This window comes from Hippopotamus amphibius, chromosome 9, assembly GCF_030028045.1.
Source record: "Hippopotamus amphibius kiboko isolate mHipAmp2 chromosome 9, mHipAmp2.hap2, whole genome shotgun sequence".
Classification (NCBI taxonomy): Eukaryota; Metazoa; Chordata; class Mammalia; order Artiodactyla; family Hippopotamidae; genus Hippopotamus; species Hippopotamus amphibius.
The window spans coordinates 113,384,056-113,401,315 of record NC_080194.1 but is presented as its reverse complement, the minus strand read 5'-3'; the positions used below and the strand labels follow the sequence as shown (position 1 = coordinate 113,401,315).

General features: G+C 51.9%; 2 protein-coding genes across 12 annotated transcripts; one reads left to right on the top strand and one right to left on the bottom strand.

Annotated features, from left to right (window-relative positions):
- Positions 1 to 591: 591 nt before the first annotated feature.
- LOC130828994 (putative protein T-ENOL) lies at positions 592 to 4,804 on the bottom strand. Of its 8 annotated transcripts, none has more exons than XM_057695077.1 (6): positions 4,630 to 4,739; positions 3,728 to 3,821; positions 3,279 to 3,423; positions 2,962 to 2,995; positions 2,713 to 2,770; positions 592 to 979 (listed from the first exon to the last, which is right to left on the bottom strand). In XM_057695077.1, exons 2-6 carry the CDS (start codon positions 3,815 to 3,817, stop codon positions 668 to 670), a joined length of 639 nt encoding a protein of 212 aa, XP_057551060.1. In that variant the 5' UTR covers positions 3,818 to 3,821; positions 4,630 to 4,739; the 3' UTR covers positions 592 to 667. The 8 variants fall into 8 exon arrangements, 7 of the variants coding, with proteins under 7 accessions (XP_057551060.1, XP_057551059.1, XP_057551058.1 ...); XM_057695076.1 differs by lacking the exon at positions 4,630 to 4,739 and adding an exon at positions 4,279 to 4,548 and having other exon boundaries at positions 3,728 to 3,915; XM_057695075.1 differs by lacking the exon at positions 4,630 to 4,739 and adding an exon at positions 4,279 to 4,548.
- CDIPT (CDP-diacylglycerol--inositol 3-phosphatidyltransferase) lies at positions 4,633 to 8,406 on the top strand. 4 transcript variants are annotated; one of them, XM_057695072.1, is made up of 7 exons: positions 4,633 to 4,651; positions 4,948 to 5,313; positions 5,419 to 5,553; positions 6,282 to 6,435; positions 6,881 to 6,962; positions 7,545 to 7,626; positions 7,747 to 8,406. In XM_057695072.1, the coding sequence occupies exons 2-7, from the start codon at positions 5,271 to 5,273 to the stop codon at positions 7,890 to 7,892; spliced, it is 642 nt and encodes a 213-aa protein (XP_057551055.1). In that variant the 5' UTR covers positions 4,633 to 4,651; positions 4,948 to 5,270; the 3' UTR covers positions 7,893 to 8,406. The 4 variants fall into 4 exon arrangements, with proteins under 4 accessions (XP_057551055.1, XP_057551054.1, XP_057551056.1 ...); XM_057695071.1 differs by lacking the exon at positions 4,633 to 4,651 and adding an exon at positions 4,717 to 4,835; XM_057695073.1 differs by lacking the exon at positions 4,633 to 4,651 and having other exon boundaries at positions 4,861 to 5,313; positions 5,504 to 5,553.
- Positions 8,407 to 17,260: the final 8,854 nt, after the last annotated feature.

Here is a 17,260-nt window from a genome sequence, read left to right as displayed (position 1 = left end):
TTAGGAGAACATAAGGCAAACTGACCTTGAGAATAGCCTAAGATTTGTGGCATTTCTTCTGTGCCAGGCATCGTGACGAGCACTGTTCATGCACTACGTTTTCAACTCTCACGAGGCCCTTGTGAGACAGGGACAATTATTCCCATTTTTCAGATAAGGAAATGGAGGCTGGGAGATGTGAACTGACGTCCTCAGGAGGCTCCAATAAGTGGCCAGACTGGGATTTAAATGCAAGCGTCACAAAGCCTACTGCGCTTTGTGCAAAGCTTTCTGGCTAGTGACGGGCATGATGTGCTTCACAGCCATGAGGCTCCCAAGCGCAGAGGGGAGACCTCAACACTGACACTGGTGGCAGGGGTAGCTCCTCAGAAGCCAAGGGGTGGACCCTCTCAGATGCCACAGGCCTAGACCTTAAGGTGCTGGAGTTTGGCTGGGAGGCTGGACCTGGACCCGGACCCATGAACTCATCTCTGCCAACAGGTTGATGGATAATAGGTGATTAACTCCCTGAATTACAGCCATTCCCAGGGAATTCCCTGGCAGTCCAGTGGTTAAGACTCCGAGCTTCCACTGCAGGAAGCACAGGTTCGATTCCTGGGGTCAGGGAGTTAAGATCCAGCATGCCATGTGGTGCAGTAAAAAAAAAAAGAAAATTGAGAAAGAAAAATCACTTTAAAAGATTAAAAAAAAAAGCCATTCCAATAACATGCCCACTGGCAAAAGCAGGGAGGGGCACTCCTCCCGCATCACCCCAGAGAAGCCACATGAGAGCACTGCCCAAGCTGGGAGGAGGGAAGGATCTCTGTCTCTTTATTAAAGCTTTTGATTTCTGGTGGTGTCCTTGCCAGCTGAGGGTGGAGGGATGTGTGATGATTCCACAGCACTTTGGAGGCTTCAGGGGTATGTTGCTCATGACCAGGAATCCCCCCAAAACTGAACTGTTGAATGAGTTGTGAAAAGAGGAGTTTTGACGCATGTTCTAGAGGGACAGAGTGGGGGAGGGCATGAGAGGCCAAGAGCAGCACCAGAGCTGGGATCATCCTCCAGATGTCAAGCTGCTAGGCAGAGCTCCCTAGAAAACAATGAGTCTTTTGACTTTAGATCCAAGGCTCATGTATCTTTTTATCCTTTCACACTTCAGCTATCCATTCAACACCTATCACCCATCCATCTATTTATCCATCCACCATTCCCCACCGATACGTCTATCCATCCACCCACCACTCCCTTTCCATCCATCCAGCCATCCACAAATCCACCCATCATTTCCCAGTCATAACAGATACCCAATAACCACTGGCTGTCAGTTCCTTCTCTGCCTTCTTCATGAACCCCTCCCTCCTCCTCTGCCAACCCCTTACTTGGAGAGGTTCTCCAGGGCTCCATCCTCAGCACCTTTGTCTTTCTCACTCTGCACAACCCCCTCCCCCTGCTCCTGCCAGGGCACCTGCACACCCTTCAACTGCCAACTCCCTTCTAGATCAGATCTCTATCACCAGCCCAGGCTTTGCCAGTGACTTTGGAAGCTGTATTTCCAACTGTCTAAGGAGTATTTCCACCTGGAGTTCCCAGGGGCCCCTCAAACACAATCTGTCCAAAGGCGGGATCGTGCCTGCCATGCCCCAGGAAGAATAAGGCTGGCATGATTGCGAGCAGGGGAAAAGGGAGCAGTTATAGGCAATGAGGTCAGAGAGACAGTGCGGTTGGGGAGGAGAGAGATCATGTAGGACCTTGTAAGCCATTGAAGGACTTTGGCTTTGACTCTGAAAGGGAGAACTATTGTAGAGTTCTGAGCAGAAGCATGACATCATCAGACTTACGTTACCCAAGTCAGAAACCCGAGAGTCCTCTGATTCCTTCTTTTTTTCCCTACCATTTCTAATTAATTACGAAGCCCAGTCTTCCTGGTCTTTATTTCTCATATCTGCCCCTCCTCTCACCTCTACTATTACTATGAATATTCAAGACCTAATCACCTCTAGCTTAGTCTCCAGTTCCTAATTGGCCTCCCTGCCTCTAGTCTCTCCCTTTCCAGTTCACTCTCCTCACTGACCACCAGAGTTACAGATCTAAAATTCCAACCTCCCCTGCTCAAAAGTCTTCAATGACGCCTCACCTACAGGAAAACATCTGTGCATCTTAATAAGGCACACACAGGGTCTCCTGATTAGTCCCTGGCTACCTTGCCTGCATAGTCCAGCAGTTAAACTGCTTCTGGTCCTACCATCTCCCCTGCCCTCAAGAATACACACATACACTCACACTCACGCTGCTGAGACTCACCTCTGTGCCTTTGCTCAGGCAAGCCCTACCACTTGCAATACCCCTACAACCGCATTTTTCCCTGGAAATTTCTTTCTTTAGGTGTCACCTCCTCCAAGAAGCTCCATGATTCCTTTCCTTCCTGTCCCAGCTGAGGCTGGGATAAGTGCTCTTCTCACTGTTTCCATTTCTATTAGGGGGACTTATCCTTATGTATTGTAATTGGCCATTTACTTGATTGGCCCCACACTAAACTGTGAACTCTTCAGGGGCACAGACTGTATCATTCATTTGTGTCCCAAGTTCCTAAAACGGGGGCTGGCATATCATGTGAACTCTAAACGTTTGGTGAATTCCTTTTTTCTCTTTTTTTTAATTTTTGTTGGAGAATAGTTGATTTATGTTTGGTTAATTCTGAATAGCCTTGTCATCCATGGACCTAGTACATACCTTCTCATGAGGGGATGGCAGGAGGTGTGCCTTGGTGCGGGTACGGTTTCTGTCAGAGCTAGAGATGGAGGAAGGGAAAGGAGAGGGCTGAGAACTCCGAATTCAAGGGTCAGAGCAGAACAGAATAGGACTATGTTGTTTAAAAATCCCCCTACCCTGCTGGGATGCTGTCAAACCCTCGCTCTCTCCCCTACAGGCTCCTCATCTTTCTCCCAGGAGAAAGGGCATCTCCCTTGAAGCCTCACTCACCGGGTATCAGTGCCTCGGGTCTTGGTGAAGCACACTGGAAGTAGAAGCCCCAGTCAGAGAAATTACTATCCCCATAGCCAGAAAGAGATGTGGCTAGGCAGGAAGGGGCTAAGGTGATTCCTGGCCAGCGGTGAGGGGTGGGGATGGGGTTAGTGGGCAGGGAGGTGCTGTGTGGTCCCGGGGCCGGCTGTGAGATGGGGGAGATGGGGACAGATTCCTGGAGAGGTTGGCTGGGGTCGAGGAGACTCCAGGCTTGGAACTGGGGGTATGGGAGGGTCTCTGGACACAGGGTCCTGGAGTGGGGGTGGGGGGGTCACCGTGTTTGGATATCTGAGTCCCTCGGTCTTGTGTCTGTTTTTCCTTGATGGGCACAGGATTCATGTGGTAGGCAGCGATAAACAAGGCCTCGTCAGTGAGTTCTGTGCTGATCTGTGTCAGGATTTCCTCAGACCGGGAAATCTTCTGGAAAAGGGAAAGTCAGAGAGGCTCAGCCTCGGAGTTTCAACATGGGAGTCCTGGGTCTGGAGGCTCTCAGGCTGGAGGCTCTGGGTCTAAGGAGTCTGGTATTAGAGAGCTGGGCCTTGAGATTTGGCCTGGAAGGCCCTGGAAGTGGAGGGCAGCCTTCGGGGACCTCAGGGGCTAGTGCTGGGGGATCTGGGCTCAGGATTGAGGCTAGAGTCTCGAGGCTGAAGATCTCAGTGCCCTCAGCCTGGGAGTTCTCCACTTCACTTCACCCTCACCCCAAGAAGTCCTCTCCAGTGCTCACCAGACCTCCGCCCAGTGAGGCTGCAGAGGTTGTAGCTTGGGATTGCCGGCTGCCCTTTTTCTCCTCACTCCTGGTAGCAGTGGATGCCATCCCCCTAGGGACAGTCAGGCTGTGAAACCAGCCTACTTCTCCCAAACGCAACCCATCACCATTCCCTGGGGCCTTGGAGAACTGTGTCAGTTCTCTCTCTGATGAAAAGAAAAGATAAAAGAGGGAAAAAAAGAAAAGGAAAAGAAGTCGTGGCCTTAAATCTTCCTGGGGGAGGGAGGAGGTGGGACTCCCACAACACCCGCCTCCCGCCCCCTTACTTCGTGCAGCTGGGGGGCCTCTCTTTCCTGCCTCCCACCCAAGACCCTTCCCAAGACAAGGCAGCCCACTTGTCGCCCCCGACCTGGCAGATGGGTCGAAATCTTGGGCTACTCGGCAGTAGGGGAGACGGGGAGGTCTAAGGAGCCCTTTGACGGGCCCGGGGCCGGGGGATTTGGGATCCGGGGAGGAAGGCTGGAAAGAGGGGGACCTAGGGCGGCGCCGCTACCCGTTGCTATAAAAACCTTGGCGTCTGCGGAGGTTCCGCAGCCCCGTTGCCAGGAGATTACGGATTCTAGAACCCAATGGGGGAGCGCATTTTCCCAGCTTGTCGCATTCGCTCCTCCGGCCTCTCCTCCACCCCCTCTAGATCCCTCCTTGGGGGCAGCGACCCCAGAGCCAGTGGCTTGAGAAACTGGAAGATCCTGTAGGGTGGAGCCTGGCACCTAACCCTCCCACCACTAGGGGGCACACGAGAAGCATCCCCGCCCCAGGCCGCCCTCCGGCCTCTCTGGCTGTCGACTCTTCGCTCGGAGCCTTGCGAGAGCAAACGAGGGCCAAGAGCAGAGGCTGGGAGGAAAAAATGTGGACTGTACCAAATAACCTTGCCTCTCGGAGGTGCAAAGACTCAGGAGGGCGGGATCTGTTTTCCTTATCTTTGTCTTCAGGAGTCATATCCTCCTCAGAAAGGAAAGTAGATACATTTATCTGGGCCTCCTTCTCTTTTGACCTCTCCTTTTAAGTTCCTTCGTTTGCCTCAGCATTGATGGTGCTTTGTCCCCTCTCCTCCTTCTGTACTTTGGTACGAATCGGTGGAAAGGGGCGGAGGGAAGAAAAGGAAAAGGAAGCGAGCAGGTCTTAAAGGGGACGCAGCCATTTCTTAAGCCTCCTCTTCCTTTCTCCAATTTTGCAAGGACAAACGCAGAAGAGTAGGTTCCGGAAGCCAAGCACAGCTGGAGCAGCAGGGGCCGCAGCGGGAAGCAGGAGCTCCGGGCGGGGCAGGCGTCTGCCCATAGGAAGGGCGGGGTGTGCGCGCCCCCTGTGCCCCGCGCACAGCTGGGTCGGCCCATGCTCCGGCCCGCCGCGAGCTTTAACATCTGGGACCCGTCTGGGGCAGCGGGGACCTGCGCGCAGTGGGCGCAGCCGATGCGCCGGGCTGGAGGGTGAGCCTTGCGCCGGTGCTGGAACAGAGCTGGCACCTCCAGATAAGGCCCAGGGCCACCAGGAGACCTCAGCGATGCCAGGCGAAAATATCTTCCTGTTTGTGCCGAACCTTATCGGTGAGTGCTACCCGCGGCTCCGGGCCGAACGACAGGGTTAGGAGCCTCGGGCAGGCTCCCTGATCTGCCCTGTCTCCCGCCCCTCCCCCCCATCTCAATCCCAAGGTTATGCCCGGATTGTCTTCGCCATCATTTCTTTCTACTTCATGCCCTGCTGCCCCCTCACGGCCTCCTCCTTCTACCTGCTCAGTGGACTTCTGGACGCTTTCGATGGACACGCTGCTCGACTCCTTAATCAAGGTGACAGACCCTTTTCCCAGCCAGCCTTGAGGCCCAGCAACACTCTGCTCCCTTTTCCTGCTTCCTCAGGACCTCGGGGTAGGCGGGTACTCGGGAATCACAGGGCTCTGTCATTCCCATCTCTGTAGAAAGCAGAATAGAATGGCCTGGTTTTGTAGCAGAAGGGGTTGAGCTCGCTGTTGATAGCAAGGGGTGTGGGGTACCAAGACTGGGCATGGCAGCGTCAGTGCTGGAGGCGTCTCTGAATAAAAATACATTCAACAGGTGTTTATTGAGCATGTACTGTGTGCCAGGCACAAGCCATCAGGATTCCAGAAGGCATGTTTAGAGGGAGGTCGGTGAGGGAAAGGAGATGGTTTCTGGAGGGTTGATTAATTTTTTAATCTGTTCTTCAGACACACCTCCAAGACTTCCCTAAGACTTCAAGCCTCTTTGTCTTGAGACCTGGACCCTTGATTCTGAGATTGATGAGTCGTAGAGCTAGCATTCTCACTCCCTTCTACACTGTTCTTTCCGCACTGTCATGCTTCCTTGTTTTATGGTACAGTGACCCTTGCCCTTTGACCTTCATACTCTACCGATAGCAGTCAGCTCTCCTGGCCAGGCAGTGGATGGTGGGCATGTTCACTCTTAGACTCTGCATCAGGGTAATACACCATATATGGCCCCTGTCACAGACCCGCTGCCCCCTGACAGCCCCTTTCCACCTAACAGTCCCCATTTTTCAGGGACCCGATTTGGGGCCATGCTGGACATGCTGACGGACCGCTGCTCCACAATGTGTCTGCTGGTCAACCTGGCCCTGCTGTACCCTCGCGCCACCCTTCTCTTCCAGCTCAGCATGAGCTTGGATGTGGCCAGCCACTGGCTACACCTCCACAGGTCTGCCATTCTGGGGGTGTTGACCGGTTGAAGAAGACACTACAGTGGGGAGGGGTGAGACCATCTTGGGGAGGGGGGGTGTCTTCAGGCTTCTTGGGAGGTCTCCTTTTTAGCTCTGCTTTGTTGAAGGACCCTGGGCAAATCTCCGAATCAGCGTCAGTCCTGTTTTACAGTTGCATTAACTAATCCCTAAAATTCTCCTGAGGATTCCAAAGAGATAACATCCCTCAAGAAGGGGCGTGGGGCTTTTGAATCCTGATTCTTCCCCCAGCCACCCAGCTAGGTAGTGTGACTTCGGGCAAGACAGTGGTCCCCAGCTATGCCCCAGTCCCTCCTCTGTTCAACAGAGGCAATCCGAGTACCTACTTCGTGGGGGTTGAAATGAGGATTAGGTGAGCATTCCGGGTAATGAACGCTCATAGATTCCCCCTACTTTCTCCCCAAGTTCTGTGGTCCGAGGCAGTGAAAGTCACAAGATGATTGACCTGTCTGGAAATCCAGTGCTTCGCATCTACTACACCTCCAGAGTGAGCATTTGCCTTTGCTGCCCCTCCTTATTCACTTATCTTATGGGCAAGTCCTGGGCTGAGCCCTGGGCCCAGGGTAGGGCTGATGGGAAGGGCGTGTGTGAATTGCTCCAGGCAGCAAGTGGGCCTGAGGACCAGGTGTGCCCAGAGAGGAAGAACTGGGTGGCATGAGGGAAGGGGGAGGGAGGAAGAAGCCAGAGAGGTATGCAGAACCAGCTCTCAAAAGGCCTTAGGCCATGAGAAAGAGTGTAGTCTTTATCCTGAGCGGGCTGGAGGGTGTAGCATCTCCAGGTAGGGCCCACAGCTTCACAGGGGCTGCAGCAAAGCCAGGTAAATATATCTTCCTGTTTGTGCCTAGCTTTATGGTGAGTGCTGCCCACAGCTCTGGGCCGAAGGGGAGGGTGAGGGGCCTTGGGCAGGTTCCCTGATCTTCCCTGTTCCCCTCACTCCCCCCACGTCCTACCCACACCACCCTGCACCCCTCTTTCCCTGGTACAGTTCCGAGCCCCCTGGCCCTCGGTTGGGGGATGGGGGGCACTGCCCTGCCCTCTTGCCTAAGCAGCCTTTTTGCTGTTTGTACAGCCTGCTCTGTTTACCCTGTGTGCTGGAAATGAGCTCTTCTACTGCCTCCTCTACCTGTTCAATTTCTCCGAGGGACCTTTAGGTAGGTGATGAGGGACTGGGCAGAAGGATGGGAAGGGGGTGTGGCCTGTCTGGGGAGATGAACGCCCCTCCCTCACCTGCATCCTGTTTTCTCTATATCGCCCTTGCTCCCCTCCCACAGTTGGCTCTGTGGGTCTTTTCCGAATGGGCCTCTGGATCACCGCCCCTGTCGCCTTGCTCAAGTCCCTCATCAGTGTCATCCACCTGATCACAGCTGCCCGCAACATGGCTGCCCTGGACGCAGCAGATCGTGCCAAGAAGAAGTGACCCTGGAACCTCCAGCCCCTGGCTGCCCACCTGCCACGCAGCTCCCCTGTCCCTCCTAGGAGGTCCCAGGCTCACGTCTTCCCAATGTGTTGTCCAACCTGCTAGGAAGAGGGCCAGCCTCTTTGGTGATGTAATCCTGGGGACCAGTCTCACCCCTGTGATCTCCAGGGACCTGGACTTCAAATCAGGAAGGATGCTCAGGAGGCCCCACCCACACAGGCAGTGCTCCTGGGGCCCCAAGAGAGCTGTCAGAGGACTGGACACGGTCATACCCAGTGGCTCAGCCCTAGCTTTTGGTCTGAGACCTTAGGGACACTTGAGTGAGGGAGGTGGAGTAAGGGCCAGGTTTTCCAAAAGGCGGAGATTCAGGCCTCTGCCCCTGGCTAGATGAAGCCTGTGGGTACCATGGCCGGGAGGGAAGGGGCCGTTGAGATCCCCGTTGCAGTCTCCGCTGTCCTGTCTGTCCTGGCTCTGAAAGCCTTGATAATAAAGGCGGGAGTGCCACTGTCCTGGACTCGGTTTCCTTTGAGATAGTCTTGGACTGGGGCCTGGGTTGAGGAGAGCTTGGAGGGACCACTTTCTGCCCAGTGGTTTACTTGCTGCCACGTTCCTGTCATTCCTCAGTGAACTCAGAGCCCCTCCCTGCCATCCAAGCGCATTGCAGGTCCTCTGCTCACCTGCTGTATTTTCTTTACAACATTGTCACTGGCTGTCTACATTTACTTGTGTACCTGATATTTTCTACCCTCCCTAAAATGTAAACTCCATGAGGGCATAGACTTTTCTTGTTCTTTCTCTATCCCTACAAAGAAGATTAACCTTGACCTGGCACATCGTAGCCGCTTAATAAATACGAATAGACTGGTTGGTTTCTCAGAGTGTGGTCCTTAGACCACCTGTGGGATAGTTCTTGAAAATTCAGCTTCTTGGACCCTGTTGCCAGACCTGCAGAGTTGGAAATTCTAGGAATGCACCCGGAAGTCTCAATTACATTGAGAAGAATCAACAATGTTGATTCTTAGGCATTTTTTGTTCCCTCAGACATTTTTTGGATACCTCTCATAGGAGACGTTGTTCTGGGCATCTGTCCCTAACAGCTACCCCTGCCATCTGAGCAGAAAGCTGTCTGGCACCAGCTTTCTTTTTGAGACTATATTGAGCCTACCATATGTCAGATCCTGTGCTGGGAGTTCTTTGTAGATATTACTTATTTTATCCTTAGGCAAGCTAAGGATAGCTTAGCCAAGAGGCCTTCATGTCCCAGAGGGCTGAAATTGATCAGATGTGTATTGAGGGACTTCCCTGGCAGTCCAATGGTTAGGGCTCTATGTTTCCACTGCAGGGGGGCACCGGTTCGACCCCTGGTCAGGGAACTAGAATTCTGCTTGCCATGCGGCAAGGCTTAAAAAAAAAAAAGATGTATATTGAGCTTCAACTCCTGCGCTAGGCCCAGGGGATTCAGTGGGAAGGAGGCCACAGGATAGCCAGGCAGGAGATGATGCAGTTAGGGAGGTGCTTGTTGGGGGATGGGAGTAGAATGTGCTGTAGCGCTTTGGGTGTCTTAGGTAGAGAGCTGGTAGTAGTAATTGGGGCGGGAAGGGTTAATGCAGAAGAGAGGCTTGATTCTCAGCTGAGGGAGCAGGGAGGCCAGAAAGCACCCTGGGCAGTTGCCAGACAGAAATGGAAGTAGATCAATGTGGCTGGAACACCGAGCGAAAGCTGGAGGTTGGGGGCTGGGAGCTGATGGGAGGTGGGGCGGAAGCTGGTGGCAGCCTGAGAAACCCAGGAGAGCTTTTGGACTTCACCCCGAGGGCCACAGGGAGGCGCTGAAGGAATCTTTCAAAATATAGTAATAGGTAAATTATCCACATGTAAAAATAGTAAATTGCACACATTACGAAAGGATGAGGAAGTGTCCTGCCACTTTAAGTTCTCAGTTCTCCCCAGAGGCAACTACTGCTACTGATTGCTTCTGTGGCTGTCTAAACAAAATCTGCACATCTACACGCATTCTGTATTTTAAAATTCATTTTGTATATTTGCTGGTCCGCTAATGAAACCAAGCAGGACGCTGCAGGTCTCACGGGTACAAATCCTTTCTGTGTCTTCTGTTTCTTGCTTGTAGGAAATAGGGTTCATTCAGCCTCCATGACCTTCCCTGAGTTCTGAAGGGCAGATTCAAACAGTTGCTAACCAGAGAAGGGAGGGGATGCAGAAACAAAGGAGGAGCAGCCAAGAAGCTATAGTGCAGCCTTGGGGCAGGGTCCTGGTTCCTCAAGGAATATACATAATATCTTTGAGTTCTTCTGCAGAACTTGGGTCCCCACCCAGGTGGTGGGTGGTAACTTCCAGCTGAGCACAAGATCCCTGGAGCATGTCCCTGTTACTTCACCACCAACCAATCAGAAGAAAGCCACTCACCCTGCAGCCCTTACTCCAAATTTTGCCTGTATAAACTTCCCCCAAATCATCAGGGAGGTCGGGGTTTTGGAGTACGAGCCACCCGCCCTATCCTTGCGTGGCCCTGCAATAAACCTTTCTCTGCTCTAAACTCCGATGTTTCAGTTTATTTGGCCTCACTGTGCATCGGGGACATAAACTTGTGCTTGGTAATGCCAACATAAGCTACCACTGTTCCAAGAGCTATTTGTGTGCATTACGTCATTTCAACTCACGTCTACACAATACTGTGTACTAAACAATGCAATAAGCCCATTTTCCAGAGGCAAAATCTAGGTCCTGAGAGGAGTCCAACCTGGCTGGCTTGGCTCCAGAGCTGACACTCTTAACATTTATCGCACACAGCAGTCTTCTTAATGGTGGCACAGAATTCCATTACTCATTTGTTTAAGCAGGTCCTGCCACCACAAACAGTGTTTCAGTAAATCACCTGGGCCCTCTATTTGGGGCATTTGTAGGATGAATGTTGAAAGGCTTCAAGCAGGGTGGTGGCAGGGACAGGTTTGTACTTGAGGAAGATAATGGTTCACCAGCTGAGCTGCCCCTCCAACTGTAGGTATTCCCCTGCCGGCCTGCTCCCAGGCAGGTGGGAGGCCGAGCAGTGGTCCTTCATCCTCCATCCTTCATCCATCGTCCTTCGTGAGTCACTCTCCCTTCCAGCCAGGTGAGTCCTCCAAGCACTCACTCAAGCCCCACAGCTCTGACTGGCTCCTTGGCTCTTTGGCCCTAACCATTTACAGAGACATCAGGAGTCTCTGTAAATCCAGCAAAACGGGGTCTAAAGAAGAGAGAGAGGTGGGCGGGAGAATGTGAGCATCTTCCCCCCAAGTAGAATATGCGCCTGAGGGACCAGCACAGAAGGCTCTGAGTCCCCTCCCCTGGTGGGACAGGGGGCGGGGGGAGGGGTAGCCTGGTGCCTTTGGTCCTGTGTCTGATACCAAGCAGGTCACTGTGGGGTCCCTGGGCACAAAGCCTTTCCGTGTCCCCTATTTCTTTGATTATAGGAAACAGCCTCCATGACCTTCCCTGAGTTCCAGTGGGCAGATTCAAGCAGTTGTTAATTAGGGAAGAGAGGGGATGCGTGAGACCTGGGAGAAACAGGCAAGAGCAGCCTTGGGGCAGGTCCTGTTTCCCCAGCAACAATACACACAACAACATCTTTGAGTTGTTTTGCAGATGTTGAGACCCCCTCCAGGTGGGAGACGTTAATGATTAATGATGGTGTGCTGCCCACAAGCATGCAGACCCCAGACCAGCTGGACTTGAAGGTTGAGGATGCTGACTCCTGCCTACCTCACCACCCACCCATCAGAAGGATGCAGGACTGTTACTGCCTTGATCCTTATCGCCCACCCCTGACCACAAGGAGCCCGACTGTAAGACCGCTCCCTGTTTCCAGGGAGGGGGGCACAGTTCTTGAGGCGCTAGCCTACTGTGTTCCCCCTTTGCCTGGCAAAGCAATAAAGTTATTCCTTTCCACTCCTCCAAAGCTCCGTCTCCGTATTTCTATTCAGCATCGGTGAAAGAGGCCGGGTTTTTCCGGCAACATGTCCAGTGACTGGACAGGGCCCAGGAGGAACCTGCAGGGTGGCTCTGTGTCCTGGAGGAAGAGGGTGGGGAAAGTCTAGGCTGAATTTGATCAGTGGAGTCGTTTTATATGTTGCTATGGTCAGTGTTTGTGTGTCCACAGAATTCACATGTTGAGACCTGATGCCTGCTATGAGGGTGTTTGGAGGTGGGGCCTTCAGGAGGAGATAAGATCATGAATTCTTACGAATGGAATTAGTGTCCTTATAAAAGAGGCGCAGGACTTCTCTGGTGGTGTAGTGGTTAAGAATCTGCCTGCCAACGCAGGGGCACAAGTTCAAGCCCTGGTCCGGGAAGATCCTACATGCTGTGGAGCAACTAAGTCCATGCACCACAACTACTGAGCCCATAAGCCTAGAGCCTGTGCTCCACAAGAGAAGCCACCGCAATGAGAAGCCCACGCACAGCAATGAAGAGTAGTCCCTGCTCGCTGCACCTAGAGAAAGCCCGCACACAGCAACGAAGACCCAATGCAGACAATAAATACAAAAATTTATAAAAAATAAAAATAAAAAAAAATACAAGAGGTTGAAGAGAGCTCTCTTGCTCCTTCCACCAAGTCTCTGAGCCAGGAAGAGGGTTCTCACCAGGACGCAACCATGCTGGCACCTTGATCTTGGCTTCTGGAACGGTGAGAAAACCACCCAGCCTGTGGTATTTTGTTCTAGCAGCTTGAATGGGCTAAGACATATGTGTGGTAGTAACTTTTTGGAATTCAACTAAGTGCTTTCAGACTGAATGAATAACCATCGTGCAGGACATGCCTGTGCCCAGTCCACACATCAGGTTCTGTGGGGATGCACGCCACGAATACACCGTTCCCTCAGGTGGTCTTGAGTCTCCTCCAGCCTCTCACAGTGTGATTAAAGGAAAGCCTAACTGCTGTGAAAAACCTCAAGATGTATGGTGGCTCAAACTAGATAGTTTATTTTTATGTATTTATTTGGCTGTGCCGAGTCTTAGTTGCGGCATGGGGGATCTTTAGTTGCGGCATGTGGGATCTAGTCCCTTGACCAGGGATCGAACCCAGGCCCCCTGCATTCGGAGTGTGGAGTCTTAACCACTGGACCACCAGGGAAGTCCCAATATAGTTTTTTTTTTTTAACTCATGTTAAGGTCTAATAGGGGCTCCTGACTGGGAGCTCCTGAAGCAGAGATTCAGGGACTCAGGCTTGTGCACACTTACAATTCCATGATTTTCAACACACAGTTTCCAAAAGCACCCTGATCACTTGCATCTCATGCAGGCAGAGGTGCACCTGGAGGACTGCACGAGGCTGGTTTATGGGAAGGCAGGGAACTGGCACGTGCTACGGCCACTCCCATTCCATTGGCTGCAACTCAGTCACGTGGCCATATCTACATTTCAGGGAGAGTGGGAAAGAGAGATTAGTTGTGGGCCTAGGAGGAAAGGAAAATAGACTTGGTAGACAGTGTCTTAACATGCTGAGTGTGGTTTTGCTGTTTTAAAACAGATTTTTCGTTTACAAGGGGTACTTAAATCAGTTAGTTTATTTGGTATTCAACCAAAGAAAAGCCATTTGCTCCAGTGCTGGAGGAGGACAGGCTGTGCTGATCTTCAGAGATCATGCCATTCTGTATTTAATGGGAAATTTAAGGGACCTTCAAGGATAAATTTGTTACCAAGGGACTGACTTAGAATTTGGCTCTGGCGTGAGCTGGGACTTCACTATATTTCCAGCAAGTTCTGCTTTCCAACCACAGAAATACATCTTGTCTCCCCCACTACACAATCAGTGCTGGGGAGACAGTGCAAACCTATCTTCAGGCATACAGCTTCTATTACCGTATTGGATCTCACAACCTTATGAGGTACATGTAGTCAGGATAGGCTAGGTTATGCTGTGGTAACAATTCCCCCCTCCCCCCAAATCTCAGTTACTTAATAAACAAACATTTCTCGCTCCTGCTGCATGTCTATTGTAGGTCACACTTTTCTCTGGGATCCAAGCCAATATTTGAATCATGCTGGTTAACATGGAAAAGGAAAAAGGATGGTGATGTCACTCCCTCTTAGATTTCATTGGCCAGAACATGTCATATGTGTGGCCAAGCCCAATGGCCATTGGAGATCTGTGTGGAGACATCAGCCATCAATTGGAAATAAGCTTAGAGCTCAGGGGTGAGATCAGGGATAGAGAAATGGATTTTTGAATCCAAAGCCATGAGACTGGCCAAGAATGTAGCTAAGAGAACAAGACTCTGGGAATTCCCTGGTGGTCCATTGCTTAGGACTCCACGCTCTCACTTCTGAGGGCCTAGGTTCAGTCCCTGGTTGGGGGAACTAAGATCTTGCAAGCCACACAGTGTGGCTAAAAAAAAAAGAGAGAGAGAGAGAACAAGGCTCAGAGTGACTCACGATTTAGCAGCTGAGCAGAGAGAGAGCTGGCCAAGGAAACTGAGACATGGCCAGAGAGGTGGAAGGAGAAGTGGAGCAGGCTAGGCCATGAGAAGGGGAAGGGGGGTGGCCGCTGCTGAATGATGGGAGCGGCTGAACGAGAGGACCTAAGTCCTGGGTTTAGCAACAGGAACATCACTGGTGATGCTGAATAGAGCCCTTTCCATGAAGCAAGGGGTGGAGACAGGAGCTAATCAGATAGTTTGAGGAGAAACGAGAGGTGAGGAATGGAAACTGAGGACTTTGGCCGTGAAGGAGGAGATATAGCAGCTGGAGGGAATGTAGGGCTGAGAGAGTTGGTTCTCCAGGGGAGGGAGCAGAGCATGTTTATATACTGGTGACACCCATCCAGGAGCAAGGGAGAAACAGACAGTGCAGGAGCGAAAGGAGGTAGGGACGGAGAAGTGGACTCGGAGCACTCGGGGAGAAGCGGGCTCAGTGGGATGCATCCTCAGTGGGAACAGCAGGGAGGACAGAGCCCAGATGGGGTCATTTGTTAGATCTGATGCTGGAACGGGCCTTCCTGCCCAATGTGCTTCTATTTTCTCAAAGAGGTGAGAGGAAGTGGGCAGGGGTGTGGGAGGTGGAGAGGAGAGGGGGTGTGAACAGCTGTTCTGAAGGGGCTCCCGCAAGCTAGACAAGCAGAATCAGAGGCTGTTAGATCTCTCGAGGTTTGTTGCCATGAGTTTCAAATGAGATCAGTCAGTAGGTGGGGTGCTCCCCTCCCAGGAACACACAGCTGCTCAGGGCGGGTGAAGAGGGTGGTAGCTGGTTTAAGTCGGGATGGGGCTTTTTCCACTGAGTATCATGGGGGGGGCGGAGAGGCGAAGAGTGAGGGAGGGTTTTTTTTAATTGAAGTCTAGTTGATTTACGGTGTTAATTTCTGCTGTACAGCAGTGATTCAGTTATACATATATATACATTCTTTAATTCTTTTCCATTATGGTTTATCATAGGATATTGAATATGGTTTCCTGTGCTATAGAATAGGACCTTGTTGTGTATCCATTCTATATATAATAGCTTACATCTGTGAACCCCCACCTCCCACACCATCCCTCCCCCAACCCCCTCCCCCTTGGCAACCACCCGTCTGTTCTGTGTCCATGAGTCTGTTTCTGTTTCCTAGATTCCTTTGCATCATATTTTAGATTCCACATATAAGTGATATCACATGGTATTTGTCTTTCTCTGACTTACTTCACTTAGTATAATAATCTCTAGTTGCATCCATGTTGCTGCAAAAGGCATTATTTCAATCTTTTTTGTGGCTGAGTAGTATTCCACTGTATGTATGTACCACATCTTTTTATCCAGTCATCTGTTGATGGACATTTATGTTGTTTCCATGTCTTGGCTATTGTGAATAGTGGTGCTAGCAACATAGGGGTGCATGTATCTTTTCAATTATAGTTTTGTCTGGATATATGCCCAGGAGTGGGATTGCTGGATCGTATGTTAATTCTATTTTTAGTTTTTTAAGGAACCTCCATACTGTTCTCCATAGTGGCTGCAGCAACTTACAGCCCCTTACAGCCCCAACAACCCACCAGCAGTGTAGGACGCTTCCTTTTTCTGAGGGAGGTTTCAAGTGAGGATGAGAAAATTACACAACAGACAAGAAAATCTAAGCTGGGCAGGATCAAAACGAAAGGGGTGTAGGGTTCAACGTCGAGCATGTGGTTGAGATGAAGGTCACTGAAGCCTGGAGTTGCAGGAATGGTTGTTGGAGGGCAAGGATGAGGCAGCAGGAGTTGATTTCAGACGTGGCGTGGTTATTAGTAATGACAAGGTCAAAGGGTGGCCACGGGAGCCGTGACCAAGACAGGAAGGAACTTACCCTCCGTGGGCAACCTTACCTGCTGTCACTCATCCCGAGGCCCTTGGCTATAAACAGTGCTAACACAGCACTTAGCACGTGCCAGGTACCAGATGGAGAACTTTAGTTACTTCTCCTAAGGGAAGATGCAGGGGGGGTTGTAGGAAGCAGGCGTGGATAAGCTGACTCGCTTGCCTGTTCTGTTAACACTGAGACGGCACCACCAAGCGCTGTGGGCTAAAGGGAGCCCCCAGCCCCAACCAGCTCAGACTTGAATGGAGCTACTGGTCACTAACACAACTCAAGTTGGAAGGAGACAAGAGCTCATGGGGCCAGGGGGCAGTGGGGGAGAAGCAATAAGACCCTAAAAAAGCATCATCTCTGCTCCGTAGGGGAACTGCTGGCCCATTTCACAGATGAGGAAAAGATCAGAGAGGCTGTACTCTTGTTGCACAGCGAGGACACCCATGCTCCTCTCTCTACCCTGGGATCTTTGTTTCCTCAGCAGAGACCAGGCAGGCCCGGCACTTACAGCTCTCCCTGGGTGGGAAGGCTGGTGCAGCTTGCAGCCTCCACTTATGGGCCCAGACGGATCACACCTGGATCCTTCCCCCAAATAAGGGCTCCTCACTGGTCATGGGGGAGGGTGAGAAGGGGGCACCCTTTCCTCGATGCTCCAAAGAGCCCAAATCAGAAACCCAGGGCAGCGCTCCAGTTCCTATGGCCCCTGTGCACTACCTTCCTCTCTCGGATCTGACACCCCAATCTGAAAAGGGATGAGTGCACAGGCGCCATGCACAGGTGTGTGGTTTGACCAGCAGGTGGCGCCAGAAAAAGGCTCCCACGGGCTGGAGGTGGGGAAGCCTGGGTGGATACACCCACAGCCAGAGGGTTAAAACTCCAGAGCTCTCTGGCCAAGCCGGGCTCGGTGAGGAGAGAGCGCGCAGGAACCATCCCAAGGGGTACAGCCTCCATCCTCTCCCCTGTGGCATCGTCTCCCCCAGCTGGTGTCTGAGAAAGCTCACTGCCAAAAGGATAGTCTGGCTGTCGAGCGAGACTTCGAGCCCCCATTCCCATCAGCCC

Bases quoted from the DNA above. Each gene is read 5' to 3' on its own strand.
- CDIPT (XM_057695072.1), top strand. From the start codon at position 5,271: ATGCCAGGCGAAAATATCTTCCTGTTTGTGCCGAACCTTATCG. The intron at 5,314-5,418 runs GTGAGTGCTACC...CTCAATCCCAAG, and splicing joins GTTTGTGCCGAACCTTATCG to GTTATGCCCGGATTGTCTTC. The intron at 6,436-6,880 runs GTCTGCCATTCT...TTTCTCCCCAAG, and splicing joins CACTGGCTACACCTCCACAG to TTCTGTGGTCCGAGGCAGTG.
- LOC130828994 (XM_057695077.1), bottom strand. From the start codon at position 3,817: ATGGCATCCACTGCTACCAGGAGTGAGGAGAAAAAGGGCAGCCGGCAA. The intron at 2,771-2,961 runs GTGAGTGAGGCT...CTCCATCTCTAG, and splicing joins ACCCGAGGCACTGATACCCG to CTCTGACAGAAACCGTACCC. The intron at 980-2,712 runs GTATGTACTAGG...CTGTCCCTCTAG, and splicing joins TGCCATCCCCTCATGAGAAG to AACATGCGTCAAAACTCCTC.